This window comes from Danio aesculapii, chromosome 5, assembly GCF_903798145.1.
Source record: "Danio aesculapii chromosome 5, fDanAes4.1, whole genome shotgun sequence".
Lineage (NCBI taxonomy): Eukaryota > Metazoa > Chordata > Actinopteri > Cypriniformes > Danionidae > Danio > Danio aesculapii.
In genome coordinates, this window is record NC_079439.1 from 5116069 (window position 1) to 5134171 (window position 18103).

Consider the following 18103-nt stretch of genomic DNA (forward strand, 5'->3'; position numbering starts at 1 on the left):
GTGTGTGCTAATAGTGCTAATAGTGTGCTAATAAACAACCATATTGCAGTGCTAAGAGTGTCATAATGCATTTACAGAACAGTCCGATGGAATAATTGTGCATATAAAAAAATAAAAGCCACCACGGAGAGTCTCTAAAACACTTTTGTCTAAGGAACTACTTTCTTCAGCAATGCATTCACTTCTGTATGCATTTTGTCTCGTCATTCCAAGGAGTGTTTCCCAAAAGTCTTGGAGCTAACCAAGATGTTTTTTTCTGGCTAAACTGGCAGTGGTTTTCATCTTGGAACTGGAATGTTTGCCATGCAAACAACTTTGGCCCATACTCTATCTTATGGTGGAGTCATGAACACTCACCTTAACTGGGGCAAGTGAGTTTTGATGATGTTGTGGGGTCTTTTGGGATCTTTTGGATGAGTTGTGCTCTATTTTAGTCAGCCGGGCACTCCTGAGAAGGTTCTTCACTGATTATTTTTGCTGTTATTTGTAGATAATGGCTCTCGCTTTATGAGCCTTTGCCAGACTGGTAGATCTCAATTATTTTCCTTGTCATTTGTTCTTTGGGTCTCTGCACATGTCTAGCTTTTGGGGATCTTTTGGTCTACTTTACTTTGTTAGGCAGGTCCGTATTTAAGGGATTTCTTGATTGCGAACAGGTGTGGAAGTCATCATGGGTGTGGCTAGAGAAATTGAACTCTGATTATGTTTTAACAGGGGGGCACTTTTTCACACAGGGATTTGCAGTTTTGGATTTTATTTTCCCTTAAGGGTGCAGTAGGTGATCTGCCAAAATGCTAACCCGCTAGCACAATGCCTTTGTGACTGTTTGAAACACAGTCCCTCCCCTGCCGTCCAAAGCCACACATCCTGAAACACGAACCTGCGCACCTTGAAGATGACAGCAGACAACCCTTTAGTTCATGTCATTCGCCAGTTAGAAATGTGGTTAGTGGTTGGCCGGAGGAGTGCAGGAATTACACTTATAACTAAGCCATACTTACATGCTATTTCAGAGCGAATATTCAAAGTAGCATGGTACACAATATATGGGATGCAAAAATTAACCAATGTGAATATAAAACCATCTTCAGCTCAGCAAAACAGGCTAGGCGGAATAGCGCTATTTACTGACGTTTTGTTGTTAAACTAAATAAAAATCTACATTATCGATGCTGTCAAAGGAACCTTATGAAATTGAAAATAGTTACATCAGTCGCCGGATGATTTCAGTGGCTGAACAACCCACAATCTACAGCAAAACGCAACAGTACCTTTCTAAAAGAAGTATTCACCCATGGTGTCATCCTTCCTCTAGTGTGCAAAACTAACTCCAATACTGATTCAGGATTTTAAATAGTTTTGAATTAGCATTTGTTTTACCGCGATGGCGCTGTACAAATCTACATTTGCTGACAGACAGTTTGGGCTACTTATCAGAATTATGGGAATTATCGGCCAACAATATTTAATTGGAAGACATTTATTCGTTGTATGCCTCACCCAGAATATAAAAAAACATATAAATACATTTAGGTCATTTAATTATTACTACTGGAATGTGAAGAGACTTTCAACCAGCACAACAAAAATGTTACTGAAGACAATGACCTACTGCACCTTTAAAACCTTAAGCCTTGATTTAAAAACTGCATGGTGCGTTATCTTTGACTAATATTTACATTTGTTTGATGATCTGAAACAATAAAGTGTGATAAAAAAAAGTATTGGTGCGAACATTTTTTCACACCCTTGTATATATATATATATATATATATATATAGATATATAGATAGATAGATAGATAGATAGATAGATAGATAGATAGATAGATAGATAGATAGATAGATAGATAGATAGATAGATAGATAGATAGATAGATAGATAGATAGATAGATAGATAGATAGAAAAAAAATTGCAAACAGATTAAATACAGTAATGGAGAAAAGAGTGCTCTTATTATCACAGCAGCATGTCAGTGATTCGTTTTTTTTCCAGGTTATTGCATCTGCCGTTTGCATTGTAAATACATATATCAGATACAAGTCACTTTTAAAAGGAGTGGGTCAACAAAAAAATCCAATACAGTCACAAAATCATAACTGCCCATAAAGACCTGCAATGTAAATTCAGTGACTTGAATACTTCTGAATCGATAAATATGTCAACACTATATTTTCTATGGAGTCATTCACATATTGTGCGTTTGGCTTGCTCAAGTTAATAGAGAGAATGATGCGGCAATGACACCCACAGCAGACTCTACAAAAACATGGAATAAAACAGCTTTAATGTCTAACGAGATGTGATGATTTACACACTGTAAAACCCAGCAGTCCCCTTCTTAAATTAAATGAGTGTAGTTAACTCAATTTACTGAAAGTTCATTCTACTCATTTGAAAAGAGTTTTGAACTCAGTGTTGAAGGTAATAATCTAATTGAATACCTCATTACTTCAACTTAAACAGAGTAAGTTCACAGTACTCCTATAGATTAGTTTTACTTAAACTGTTTGAGGAAACCGATTTCTACAAACCATTTAAGTTCAAAAACTAATCCTAATGAGTACTGTGAACTTAATCCATTTGAGTAAATGAAGCAATTTGAGCACAGTAAAACCCAATAAATGCAGAGAACTCAAACCAACTGAGTACTGTAAAACCCATTAAGTTAAGGCAACTCAAACCGTTTGAGGAAACCGATTTCTACAAACCATTTGAGTTGCCTTAACTTAATGGGTTTTACAGTACTCAGTTGGTTTGAGTTCTCTGCATTTATTGGGTTTTACTATGCTCACATTGCTTCATTTACTCAAATGGATTAAGTTCACAGTACTCATTAGGATTAGTTTTTGAACTTAAATGGTTTGTTGCAATTGGTTTCCTTAAATGGTTTGAGTTACCTTAACTTTTTACAGTGCAGCGACGGTAGAAAATAAGCATCCACCAGTTTCAGACAGGTTTTTCGTAACTTGCTCTTTCTGCCAAAACTGTGATTTTTTTTTTGTCTAGTTTTCATTAAACTGATTAAGAAACTCTAATTACTGGAAAGAGCCCACAAAAATGCAGAAAATAAGTCACAAAGGTTTCCTGTAATTAAGCATGAAAAAAAGGACCATCTAGAACGTGATTCATACACACGTATCACAATTAAAAGTTTGCCTTTTCCAGGCATGCCTAAAGGGCAGCAACTTGAAAACATCTCAATTTTTCAAAATGCCAAATAAAAAATAAAAAAATCATTTATTGATGGATCAAGGACAGATGCCACATCAGTGTGAGCTCAAAAGTGCACTCAAACTAGTGGGAAAAAAAAAAAAAAATCTCTCCTTACGTTTTCCACATGGTCTTAGACACCATAGGTGATAATGAAACTGAAACGCCTATTTTTAGACTACAATAATTCATTAGTATGGTGTAGGGCTAATACAGCATCAATACATCTTGGGAATGACGGATACAGATCCTGCACAGTGGCCAGAGGGATTTTGAGCCATTCTTCTTGCAGAATAATGCTTAGATCACTATGTGATGCAGGCGGAGGAAAAAGTTTCCTCGCTCCACCAAAACACCCCAAAGGGGCTCAATAAAATTTAGATCTGGTGACTGTGCAGGCCATGGGAGATGTTCAACTTCACTTTCATGTTCATCAGACTACTCTGTCTCGATCTTGCTGTGTGTACTGGAGCATTATCATCCTGATCCACGGCACAGGATACAATTTTTGAACCATTGGGTGCACATAGTCCTCCAGAATGGTTTGGTAGTCCTTGGCAGTGACCCAGCATCCATCTAGCACAAGTATTAGGCCTATTGAATGCCATGATATTACAGCCCAAACAATCACTGATCCACCACCATGCTTCACTCTGGGCATGTGATAGTCTGAGTGGTATACTTCTTTGGGGCTTCTCCACACTATAACTCTCTCGGATGTGGGTAAGGCAGTGAAGGTGGACTCATCAGAGAACAATACACGTTTCAAACTGTCCACAGCCCAAGATTGTCGGTGCTGGCACCATTGATCAACGTTTGGCATTGGCACAAGTGACAAAGGATAGGCTAAAGCAGCCCGGACTTCTTTTTTTATAATATAAAACACATATATTATGTAGTTTCACATCACTGATTAATAAGTTGCCAATCAAATAGTTTGGGATGAAAATGTTTAAGGTAAAATCTAAATATTCTGAATGCCTGATAAATGTTAAAGACTGAATATAACACACAAACTCGAAGTCTGAGCTTGACTAATAAAAGCTTAAATCTGTGGCTCACTACACAGAAAGATTAAAGCTGGTTTACAAATGATCTCTTACGCATCACAATTATCTGCTATCCCAAAGAGAAATGACAAAACGTATTTATGTTCAGCCATAAACAGAGCGTGACCAAATATAATCAGATGCCTTTCTTTTTTTCTTTAGCCTCCAGATGTAGGTGACGGATCTATCCATTATAACCTGTCCACTTTTACAGAGATAAATGTAAATGCGGCAGTTTGCCTGTGAGATATCGTAATAAAGGACGTTTATCTTTCAAACACACAGACGACTGAATGTCTGAAAGTGTGACTACAAACACAAACGCACACAGAGAAGCAGACATTACAGCATCCTAAAGGCCCGTTGCAGAAGAAAGAAAAAACAGAAAGAGTCATAAACAGCCATCAGAAGTTGCGCAATTTGTTAATACCTAAATCATGCATGTTTTCAGTGAAAACCTCAGACGTGTTTCCATCTGAAACTTTACAGACTCAGAGGAACCCCAGTGTTTATTTGTGCAACTCTTGATGTTTAAATGTGCCCAGGCAGAACTGAACAGGAGATTTGGCTTGTGTGTGTGTGTAAATTACATTTAAACACATATTACAGGCTATAAAACAATACATAACCATGTAAAAGCCTTAAATACAGTCAAAAGTATTCACCCTCCTGAAGTTTTTTTCTTTTTTAAATATTTCCCAAATGATGTTTAACAGATTCAGGAATTTCTCACAGTATTTCCTATAATTTTTATTCTTCTGGAAAAGATCTTTTGTTTTATTTCAGCTAGAATAAAATCAGCTTTAATTTTTTAATAATTATTATTTTAAGGTCATTATTATTAGCCACCTTAAACAAATATGTTTTTTTCGATTGTCTACAGAATAAACCACTGTTATACAATGACTTGCCTAATTACCCTAACCTGCCTAATTAACCTAGTTAAGCCTTTAAATGTCACTTTAAGCTGTATAGAAGTGTCTTCAAAAATATCTAGTCAAATATTATTTACTGTCATCATGGCAAAGAGAAAATAAATCAGTTATTAGAGATGAGTTATTAAAACTATTATGTTTAGAAATGTGTTTTTATTTCTTTCTGTTAAACAGAAATTGGTGCGGAAAAATATACAGGGGGCTAATAATTCAGGAGGGCTAATAAATCTGACTTTAACTGTGCGTAAAAAATTTATTTAAAGGGCACCTATGGTGAAAAATCTACTTTTCAAGCTGTTTGGACAGACATATGTGCATGTATGGTGTATAGACTGTCATATTGGGGTGAAATAAACACACCCAGATCTTTTTTTTTTTCAATTTAATAACATAAAAACGGTGGACCAATTGGTGCGGTTTTCAGATCGACCGCAACTTTACGTAGGAGTGCGGTCCCCCCGCCCACCAATATTGATTGACAGCTGTGTGTATTAGCATGTCCGGTAGTCACGTGTATAATCATATCAACAAGACCAGACATGCGCAAAGCAGCCGGGAATAAAAGGTCTGTTCAGTTCGCTAGGATCATCAATCATCATCAAATGTGATCAAGAGTGAGTTTCACAAGTTGAACATGTTTTAAAACAGAGCATGTGTGTAATGAAGTACAGCGATTTACTTCAGCTTTACTTCATCAGCACAGCCGGGTGTCAGAACAATTATAAAAGATGCTTCAATCCCGGTTTGTGGACGTTAAATCAGGTTTATTTTGTACATTAATATAACAGATATCCATACAGCAGTGGAGATTAACCTGTATCCTGTCACATTTGCGTGCAAAAAGAGTGCAAAGCTAAACGGGCGCTCTGTCTGTCTGTCTGTGTGCATGTGTGTGTGTGTGTGTGCATGCGTGCGTGCGTGTCTGCTAAGGTGTGTATGTGTGCGCGTGAACTTTGTGTGACTTTGTAAGTCTGTCTGTTGTCTGACGCAGCCGAGGGAGGAGATTAAGGAACCCAGAAAGCCATGTAGAAACGGTGGGCGAGGAGGACTAGCCTTAAAGGCGCAGTACACCAAAACAGCCTCCTGGTGCAAAAATGTATAAATAGGAATTTAATAAAAGGTATAATAAAAAATCTGATGAGTGTTTTGAGCTGAAACTTTACAGACACATTCTGGAGACGCAAAACACTTATATTAAATCTGAAAAAATGGCTAACCTAGGTGCCCCTTTAATGTTTTAAAATATTGCATTAGCATTTTTGGTTCAGTATTGGATAATTGAGCTGAAACGATCTGGTGATATCATAGACAATGTCAACAATTACAACGCTTTTCAGTACATGTTCCTTCAAAAAGCCAAACCGGTTTGGAACAAGTGTCAGATAAGTAAATAATGGCAGAACAGTCTGTTTAAATGATAGTCACCAGGATTTTGCTCTCTAAATGAGCATAAGTTTAGAAAGTTAAAAAAGGTTGATTCATCCATTAATAATTTTTGATTAAATCAGTTTTTAGAGCATTCTACCACTGTTATGCCAATATTCCACAAACAAATCTTTCATTATTTTTATCCTTTTCCTGGTTATCCTTTTAAAGCAGGCATGACTAAACCTGTTCCTGGAGATCGACCTTCCTGCAGATTTCAGTTGCAACCCATATCAAACACACCTGCCTGTAATTATCAAGTGTTGTTCAAGTCCTAATTAATTGGTTCAGGTGTGTTTGATCAGGGTTGGAGCTGAAGGTCGATCTCCAGGAACAGGGTTGAGCACCACTGATTTAAAGTTTTGGCACAATCTACATTGCATAAAGTGCTAAAAAAAGAAAAGTTAAAAGGCAAACACTTGTGGAATACACATGGAACACACTTGGAATTTGGAGCGAAAGTGGGACACGTGAAACCAAAGTGCAACACACATGGAACGCTTGTGAAACGAAAGTGCAACACACATGCAATGAAGTGTAGCACTTGAAATGACAGTGGAACATACAGGAACACACTTGAAGTGAAAATGGAACACGTGAAACGAAAGTGCAACACATGGAATGAAGTGTAACATGCATGGAACGAAAGTGCAACACACTTGGAATGAAAGAGAAATGCATGAGACACACTTGCAACAAAAGCAGAACCCGCATGGAACACACTTGAAATGGAAGTGGAGCACATGGAAAACTCTTGGAATGAAAGTGGAATGCACTTGAAACACTTGAAATGAAATTGGAGCACATGGAGCACACTTGGAATGAAAGTGGAACACACATGGAACACACATGGAATGAAAGTGGAACACACATGGAACACACTTGAAATGAAAATGGAGCATTCTTGGAATAAAAGAGCAACACATGGAACAAACTTAAAATGAAAGAACATACAGGAAATACACTTGAAGTGAAAACGTGGAACACATTTGGAGGGAAAGTGGAACATGCATGGAACGCATGTGAAACAAAAGTGCAACACTCATGGAACGAAATGTAACAAGCATGCAATGAAAAGTGGAACACAAGAACACACTTGAAGTGAAAGTGGAACACACTTGGTATAAAAGAGGAATGCATGGAACACTTGAAACACATTTGAAGCAAAAGTGGAACACACTTGGAAGGAAAGTGGAACAAACGGAGCACACTTGTAACAAAAGCAGAACCCACATGGAATGCACTTTGAATGAAAGTGGAATGCACATGGAACAAAAGTGGAATGAAAATGGAACACACTTGGAATGAAAGTGGAATGCGCATGGAATGAAAGAGGAACACATTGAGCACACTTGTAACAAAAGCAGAACCTGCATGGAACACACTTGGAACAATAGTGGAATGTGCATGGAACAAAAGTGGAACGAAAATGGAAATGATGAAAACTGAATGAAAGAGGAACACACGGAAACTTGGAAGGAAAAAGGAGCACACTGGTAACAAAAGCAGAACACGATGGAACACAATGGGAATCAAAGTCAAATGCACATGGAAGAAAAGTGGAATGAAAATGGAACACAGATGGAACAGAAGTGGAACATGCATGAAACAAAAATGGAACATGCATGGAATAAAAAAATGAAACACACATGGAACAAACTTGGAATGAAAGTGAAATACACTTGGTATAGAGGAGCCATGAAACACTTCAAACAAATATTTATTTTATTTATTTTACTTAATTTTATTTTTCATTTTATGTCACTTTCACAACACAAAGTGCAAAATAAGGTCAAACTGAATATTTAAATTCATTTTATATTTTATTTTACATAATACATATTTTCATTCATTTATTTATTTATTTATTTATTTATTTATTCATTCATTTATTTACTTATTTTTTGACAAACAGCCAGAGAAAGAGTGAAGTCAAATGTTATGAAGATTCTTTTTATACTACAATAATGCCATAATCCTGCATCATGTTTTACCACACTTTTACATCCCAGGCTGGAGAAAAACTGGATCCTCTTTCCACAATGATTTACTTCAGCAAAGATAATCAACTGATAGGGAAATATTATTCTCTTCCTCAAACGGTCTATAAACATAACTAATGAAAGACGGGGAGATTGCTGGAAAATTCTGCCAAAGCGTTTCATTTGCAAAGTCTGCAGCACAACTGGCCATCTAAACACTCGCTTAATCCAAACAAGAGCTGTTTGATACTCAAAATAGTAGTGTAAACTATGAAGGAAGGAGGTTTATGCTTCAATAACATTGTTAACATGGAGGAAAATTCGACTTTTTCAACAGAATGATGTAATCCAGCTCATGAGATTGCAATTGCAGATAAAACTTGTTGACAAATGCAGTGTATCTTAGCATAATCCGAAATGTGACCAATCAGCATCCAGGAGAGAACAAAAAAATAAGTAAAACATAAAACAAAATCAAGATAAATTATTAAATTAAAACGAAGTGAAATAATTAAATATTTTAAATAATATAACAACAAAAGATAAAATTATAATTTGTATAAAATAATAAATGTTTTAAGAAAAAAATCTAATAAATGTTAATTTAAAAACTAATGATAAAATCAAATCATTTATACAGTTTTAAAAAATAAAACAAACAATAAAGGGGCAGAGCGGTGGATTAGCGCTGTTACAATAGTTATTATCAAGTAATAAAATCAACATGAAAAATTTAATTAAAATGAAACAATAGAATATTTGAAATATTATAAAAACTAAATAGAAAATGCATTCTATAAAATAATAAAAATGATAAAACTTTATAAAATAGTTAATAAAAATAAATAAAATGTTATGCAAAATATAGTGTGACAAAATAACAAACAAATTAAAGCAAACAAAAGTAATTTAAAAAATGCAATAGCAAACAAAATAAAAAAGTAATATTAATGCACATGGAATATAAAATAAAAAATATATTTTTAAAAATATTAAATAAATACAATCAAATTATTCAATCAAATGAAAAGGCTAAAATAGAACAAAAATAATATAAACATAAACTAACTAAATAAACATGAAATATATATATATAAATATGTTTAATAAATGCCAAAAATTAAAATAAGCAAAAGATAATAATAATAAATAATGATTTGGAAACGATAAAGATAAAAAGAAAAAAAAAATTCTAATAATAAATAAAAAATAAAATAAAATAAATTAAATAATAATAATTATTATTATAATATTAATAATAATAATAATAATAATAATAATAATAATAATAATAATAATAATAACAACAAATATAAAAAAATCTGATAATAAATAAAAAATAAAATAAATTAAAATAATAATAATAATAATAACAACAACAACAACAACAACAACAACAACAACAACAACAACAACAATAATAATAATAATGATAATAAATGAAAAATCTATCAAATACAATTAATTTAAATTTAATTAAAATATAATGATGACAATAATAATAATAATAATAATAATAATAATAATAATACATTAATAAATAAAATTAAATTAAATTAAAATTAAATAATAGTAATAAAACAAATACAATTAAATTAAATTTAGAAAACTAATTAAATATAAAACAAATTAAATATATTACGATAAAAAAATAAACTTAAATACACCAAAAAAAATATGAAAGAAAATAAAATATCAAATAAACAAATTAATAATACGATAAAAAAAATACATAATTTAAAATGTGCATAAATCAATGCATTAATATGAAGTGTGCTGAAAACATGTGACCTCCGCCTCACCTCTGGCTGAATGGCTTTAAACACCGGCGCGTCCATCAGAGTAATCTGGCTCTGAAAAACACACACAAAGACCAAAATAAATCACACTTTCATCACTCACAATGAGAACAGAGAGTAATTACAGCCATGAGCTCATTTTCCAGCACTGAGTTACTGAATAAATTATGGGAAACGACAAAACCAACGAAAACAATTCATCATAAAAATCAGCACAAAGAAGGAGCTCAGCTCAAACATTTTCAGCTCAATAATAAGACCAGGAGTGAATTATGGGTAATAAACTCTCTAAAACCCCACAATCGGTCCAAATCATAGGAAAACATCCTGTTCTGTAACTTTTCAGTGAGCATTTATGTTCTTAATATTAGCACAGCATCACTCGTGTGTTTTGTGAACAAGGCAAATTCAAGAATAGAGCGCAAATAGCTGATAAATGTATATAAATATATACTTGATTATTTCAAGGCAATATTCTTTATAGCAGTGTTTCCCAACCCTGTTCCTGGAGGCACACCAACAGTACATATTTTGGATGTCTCCCTTTTCTGACTCATTATCTTCAGGTGTTGGAGTCTCCTCTGATGTTATGATAAGTTGATTCAGGTGTGTTTGATTAGGGAGAGGTTGAAAATGTGGACTGTTGGTGTGCCTTCAGGAACAGGGTTGGGAAACACTGCTTTATAGGACAAAGAAATTATTTTATTTATATCACTAAAATGGTCATTATTTTATTTTTACATTATAATCTGTAGACTAGAAAGCGCATCATTTATTTAGATGTATTTTATCCATATTGTATTTTGTATATTTTGTTATTTTGATGTGTGTTTTTATTTATAATTGAATATTTTATTGCATTTTTCTTTATCTCTACCTGTAAATAGTTTTTCTCTTAGCTTATAATTTATCATTTAATATTAACTCCATTCTCTTTTGTTATTATCATCTTTAAATTGTATCGTTGATTTAATCTTAAATGACATTTTAATGTAATTTTATTTATTTTATCATTTTATTTTACTTGTATGATTTTATTTTGCTCTTTATTTTATATTGTTATGTTAATTTCAGTTTATTTGTTCCAGAAGTTCTTTCCTTTATTATTTTCCATCTCATTAAGAAAAGTGAAACTGATATTACTTTATATTACCTGTTTTTTATTATCTTTCTGGTTTATTATCTTATTATATGTTCATTTATTACTTACTTTTCCTATTTTAATTATTTTCTTTACATTTTTTCACGTTTATTATTTAATTTTAGTTCATTTGTTTTCTTCATTTTAAATTTTCTTAAATTTTTTTGTTTGCTGTTAATTTGTTATTTTTGCTATTTCTTTAGTTTATGCTGTTATATTAATTTTCATTTATAAATATATTTTAGAAGTTTCCCAGTGCTGGGTTTCAGCTGGAAGGGCATTTGCTGCATAAAAAATATGCTAGAATAGTTGGCGGTTCATTTTTCTGTGGCGACCCTTGATTAATAAAGGGACTAAAGCTGAAGGAGAATGAATAAATGAATAAATGAATAAATGAATGAATGAATGAATGAATGAATGAATGAATGAATGAATGAATGAATGAATGAATGAATGAATGAACGAATGAATGGAGTAGAAGTATTTTCCTCCATTATTGTCTCATCAGAAAAGGGAAAGTTGTTTTACTTTATATTAGCTGTATTTTTATTTTTTTCTGGTTTATTATGTTATTATTTCATTAGTTTTTATTTTAGCTCATATTTAATTAGGTTTTATTACTTTATTCAATCTCAGTTGTAATTTCTTTTTGTTTGTTTTTCATCTTTATGGTTTATTTTAGTTTACATTTAATTTAAAGATTTTTTTTTTCTTTTTTTCTTTATTTACATTTTATATTCTTATATTAATTTTAATTAATTTCCCCTCTTCAGAAAAAAAAAGTGTTTTACTTCATATTACCTGTATTTAAATTTTCTCTCTTGTTTATTATCAAATTTTAGCTCATATTTCATTTTTATTTAGGATTTCATTTTTTCACATTTATTATATTTTAGTTTACTTTTTTTTACTTCTTTCTGGTTTATTAGTTTATTTCACCTCTTATTTCATTTTCATTTTTACTCAATTTTCCTTATTTATTATTTCTTTTAATTAATTTTTTCATCATTAATATTTAATTTAATTTAAATGATGTTTTTGTTATTTGGCTTATTTTTTCTTTTTTTTTTGTTGTTGTTTTCTTTATTTTAAGTTATATTGGTATAATACGTATTTTTTCCATTCATTATTGTCTCATCAGAAAAGAAAACTTGTTTTACTTCATTTTACCTGTATTTTTTATTTTATTTTGTCTGTATTTTTATCTTATTATATTCTAGCAAATTTTCTTTGATTACTTTTGACATTTTCCTTATTTTATTTATTTTTTTCTCATTTATAATTATTTAATTTTAGTTTACATTTATTCATTTTTTATTTTGTTGTTGTTATTTGGTATTATTTGTTGTTTCTTTATTTTATTTTGCTACTTTAATTTTAGTTTGTCTCATGTCTGTAAAAAATGCTGGGTTCCACACAATTCCTTCATGTTGTCCTGACAAAAATTGATTAAGTTCACAATCGTTTTTACAAATTTAAGTGAATTGAAGATAAAACAATTAATAACACGGTCTGTTTTACTCACTGCAAACTCCTCTGGCGTCACTTTCAGCACATCGAACACGACGGCATCGTAACTCTTGGCACATCCGACACTCGGCCCGTCCACAGACACAGAGCTCTGACTGCCCTGGAAATATGAGTTACAACTGATGTTAAAACATTATCAACATGATACAGAAAACAACACCTTTGTAGTTTGTGGACCGAGAGAAAGTTGTCGGCAATTCTTTCCATTGTAAAGTCATGCATTGTGAAATTCCCTGTTGCCGATCCATCTTGCAGTGTAAACACAGCAGCAACGGAACACTGCACCAGATAGTCATGCAGTGTGAAAACATCTGTGACTCGACTACTGTAAAAAGAACTTGGCATGCAAAATATGTAGCAAAATTATCATTATCGCAATAATAGTGTATGCAATATACTGTACATATCGCAGGCGTGTGATAAATGATACTTATTTTATACACTGATTCTCTAAATTAGACTAATCAGATGTGGCCTTACTATCTTTAGCTCCGCCTCCCCAGTAATTGCTGTTCTGCTACTGGCTGGAGTGAACCCAGAGATGAAAATAAACAGTGATAGGCGGAGTCGAGACGAGAGAGGAAAATGACAACAGCCAATCAGAGTCAGGATATTTGCTGAGGTTTTCACTCATTCATAGTTTTTTAAACACTATGGGTCCTATCATACACCCGGCGCAGTTGTGGCTATTTACAAACCACCGCAACCCTGATTTTCACGTTTTCCGCCATGTTGTTTAAATGGTAAATCTATTTGCGCCGCTTTGTGGACTCATGGGTGTGCCAGTCTAGAAAAGAGGTGTGTTAAGGGGCATTGTTGGTGTGTTGCTATTTTGAGGAACTAAAAGGGGAGGGGGGGGGGCTAGGGGAATGAACTTGCTTTAGTATTATGTTATTATTATTAGTTATTATATATTAGTTAGTTATATTAGTTATTATTATAGTATTATTTATTATATGCATATTTATATTTGTTTTATTAAAAACAAGCTTGGATTTGTCCACCTGTCAGCTTTTGTACCATATGGAGCATAGGACATGCGTTTGGATATAACTTGACCACACTTTTTGTTCATTATTAATTTTCATTTATTCGTTTGCTGGAAATTAGAACTAATTAGAGCTGTTTTGATACAAATCTTCGTGCTTAAAAAACAAAATTAAATATATAGGCTAATGGATGTCTTCAGTGGAGTGCGTACAACACCGTTTCCTTATCCTGGAGAGAAAGAGAAAGCAAAGAGGCTGAATGGAGGAGGCTCGTTCTTCATCCTCGCGTTCTCTCACTAGTCAAGGGTTCAGTTTTTACACTTACAAAGTCCAGCATGTAAATATCAAATGCTCCATGGCACGACACAACTGACTCTTAAAGGGAATAGGAGATGAGACTCTGATCGGTTTAATACACGTTATGTTCAAAACACACCCATAACTCATTAAGAGAATAAGCCCAACCCTGTTACGGCTAAACAGCTACGGCGCAAACAGTATTTTTCCATCCATAAAATAGCAAAAGTAGATTCAGACATACCCTTAATAATTTTTCGCCATGCGTTTACATTGTCCTGTTTTTTTGAGAGTATGCTGTTGTATGTTGCTGTATTTTGCACTGTCGTTGTATTTTGCACTGTCGTTGTATTTTGCACTGTCGTTGTATTTGCACTGTCTGTATTTCGCACTGTCGTCGTATTTGCACTGTCTGAATTTTGCACTGTCGTCGTATTTGCACTGTCTGTATTTCGCACTGTCGTCGTATTTGCACTGTCGTTTGACACAATCTACATTGTATAAGCGCTATACAAATAAAGGTGAATTGAATTGAATTGAATTGTCGTCGTATTTGCACTGTCTGTATTTTGCACTGTCGTTGTATTTGCACTGTCTGTATTTCACACTGTTGTCGTATTTGCACTGTCGTCGTATTTTGCACTGTCGTCGTATTTGCACTGTCTGTATTTTGCACTGTCGTTGTATTTGCACTGTCTGTATTTCACACTGTTGTCGTATTTGCACTGTCTGTATTTTGCACTGTCGTCGTATTTGCACTGTCTGTATTTTGCACTGTCGTCGTATTTGCACTGTCGTCGTATTTGCACTGTCTGTATTTTGCACTGTCGTCGTATTTGCACTGTCTGTATTTTGCACTGTCGTCGTATTTGCACTGTCGTCGTATTTGCACTGTCTGTATTTTGCACTGTCGTTGTATTTGCACTGTCTGTATTTCACACTGTTGTCGTATTTGCACTGTCTGTATTTTGCACTGTCGTCGTATTTGCACTGTCTGTATTTCGCACTGTCGTCGTATTTGCACTGTCGTCGTATTTGCACTGTCTGTATTTCGCACTGTCGTCGTATTTGCACTGTCTGTATTTCACACTGTTGTCGTATTTGCACTGTCTGTATTTCGCACTGTCGTCGTATTTGCACTGTCTGTATTTCGCACTGTCGTCGTATTTGCACTGTCTGTATTTCACACTGTTGTCGTATTTGCACTGTCTGTATTTCGCACTGTCGTCGTATTTGCACTGTCTGTATTTCGCACTGTCGTCGTATTTGCACTGTCTGTATTTCACACTGTTGTCGTATTTGCACTGTCTGTATTTCGCACTGTCGTCGGATTTGCACTGTCGTCGTATTTGCACTGTCTGTATTTTGCACTGTCGTCGTATTTGCACTGTCTGTATTTTGCACTGTCGTCGTATTTGCACTGTCTGTATTTTGCACTGTCGTCGTATTTGCACTGTCTGTATTTCGCACTGTCGTCGTATTTGCACTGTCTGTATTTCGCACTGTCGTCGTATTTGCACTGTCTGTATTTCGCACTGTCGTCGTATTTGCACTGTCTGTATTTTGCACTGTCGTCGGATTTGCACTGTCTGTATTTTGCACTGTCTGGACCCAGCACCTAAGCTTTTCACTCATCACGTTCTGCTGATGATGTGACAATAAAAGTGATTTGATTTGCATCTTTGCACCTAGATCGTTAAATAGAGCCCTAAATGTTGACCTTGACACAGTTTTAGTCTGAATATAAAATTAATCAGATCTAACAATATTTGTACCTGCTTATTTCGCACCATTATGTTTTTTAAATGTTTTTGATTTTTTATTATGTTTTTCTCTTCTTTTTCATTCTTTTATAACACATTTTATCTGTTTTTATGCTTATTTTTATTTTCATATTTTTTATTATTTGTTTTTATTTCTCTTATACTTGTTTCTTTTATTCCTGTTTATGTAAAGCACTTTGAATTGCCACCCACTGTGTATGAAATGTGCTATATAAATAAACTTCCCTTGCCTTATTTTAACAATATTACAATCATTAAAAAAAAAAAAATGCTAATAAAATTAGCATTTTTCCACACTGTAAAAATTATCCATTTCAGGGTTTTTTCCTCATTTAATTGTGCTTTTGAACTGCATTATGGGACCTTGACCTTTCTTCCAACAGCTTTTAATCTTGAAAAGTTAGGAGAAGTGACTTTAATGAACATTTTTAATAGTTTGCAGTGATATATTGTCTCAAACCACTAAAATGTCAATAAAAGTCACTTTGTTAAACTGTAGAGTTGAATTTTCAGCATCAAAAGTCGACACGACCGCAAATAAACAGAAAACACTCGTGAATCACAAAATACGGAAACTGTTCATTAACAGATATTGTTTTACAGTGTAAGCAAATGTTATATCATGGACAGTATTATCACAATACTTAACAATATAAAAAAAAGACATATATTTCCAGTATCGTGTAGCCCTACCATATACATGTACATGTAGCGCAAAAATAAATAAATAAATAAATAAATAAATAAATAAATAAATAAATAAATAAATAAATATTAATAATAGAAAGAGAAGAGAAAGAGAAAAAAAAAAAAAAACACAGAATTTGGGAAAATACAAACTGATTTCCTAGAGCTTTAATGAACAAATGCATGTTTGAAGACAGACTACGTGACTCTTAAAGGCCACATCTGTGACTGATCCAGTTTTATTGTGATGGTTGGGGTTTATTTTGTGCTAATGACTGCACATTATCCCTCAATTGTTCTGTTGTGGCCTTCATCTATTGACTATTGGGGGGGTCACAGAGCAGATCTACTGCATTTATTAAAAAAATAAAAAACCAGCAGCTCTTTCCATGGAAAAGCAAAGTTGTGGGGTTCTCCTGAGGTTTTGATGGCAGTGCTGATATACGTTTCTCACGGGAAGACGGCCAGCACTGGAAAAAGCATGAAACGTTCCTGCAGCTCCATTGAAATCATCTTTGATCTGATGATAACTGCATCTGAATGCATGAAACTGCATGAGGATTAGCGCTGCACACTATATCGTCTCAGCATCGATATCACAATACGCAATAATCACATCACAAGAACACGGTGTATATGGGAATCAGAGAGTGAAATTCAGTACCTTTTAAGACTCTTTTCACACCTCATTGCTACTTTAGGTTTGAAACATTGATTGCCGATAGGGATGGCCATTTCTGACCATTCTTCATTTCGATTAATCCAGAGGTTTGACAAACGATTAATCGGGGGTGGAGCTTAAGCAAGAGGCCGGGGCGTGTGTGCATCATAGCGACAAATAAATAACATTCAATTTAATATATATTTATTTTTTATTTAAAGCCCTGTTAAAAACGGTGTTGATAAAACTATGACAGGATTCAGAAAACACTTAAAGGGAACATAGTTGACCTCTATTTTAAGATTTAATATTAATATTATGGTTCTTCTGAGTGTGCCAGTTTAGGTTCAGTTTAAAACACAATTCAGATTTGTTTATTATAATGTGTTAAAAAGTGTCATGTTGGGGGCGTGTCCACAGCTCGCTGATTTATGGGTGTGTTGCTTCACCTGTAAATTAGTTTCAGCTTCCCGCCAACGTAACAAGGGGGCGGGGCCATGAGCTCACCCGCTCTGCGTTTGCAACAGAGTCTGACAGGCAGACGGAGAAGGAGAGAGAAGATCGTACATGTACGACTCGGACACAGACCAAGCAGAGAGTACAAAATCAT

At 33.8% G+C, this 18103-nt stretch overlaps 1 protein-coding gene across 1 annotated transcript in view; it reads right to left on the reverse strand.

The window, feature by feature from the left end:
* LOC130229902 (ras-specific guanine nucleotide-releasing factor RalGPS1-like) overlaps positions 1-18103 on the reverse strand; it is a 155664-nt gene that overhangs the window by 82922 nt on the left and 54639 nt on the right. The window contains exons 3-4 of the mRNA XM_056458922.1: positions 13071-13175; positions 10408-10458 (exon numbers count right to left, since the gene is read on the reverse strand). Of these exons, the coding sequence (XP_056314897.1) occupies positions 10408-10458; positions 13071-13175 (156 nt within the window). The remainder of the gene's footprint in view (positions 1-10407; positions 10459-13070; positions 13176-18103) is intronic.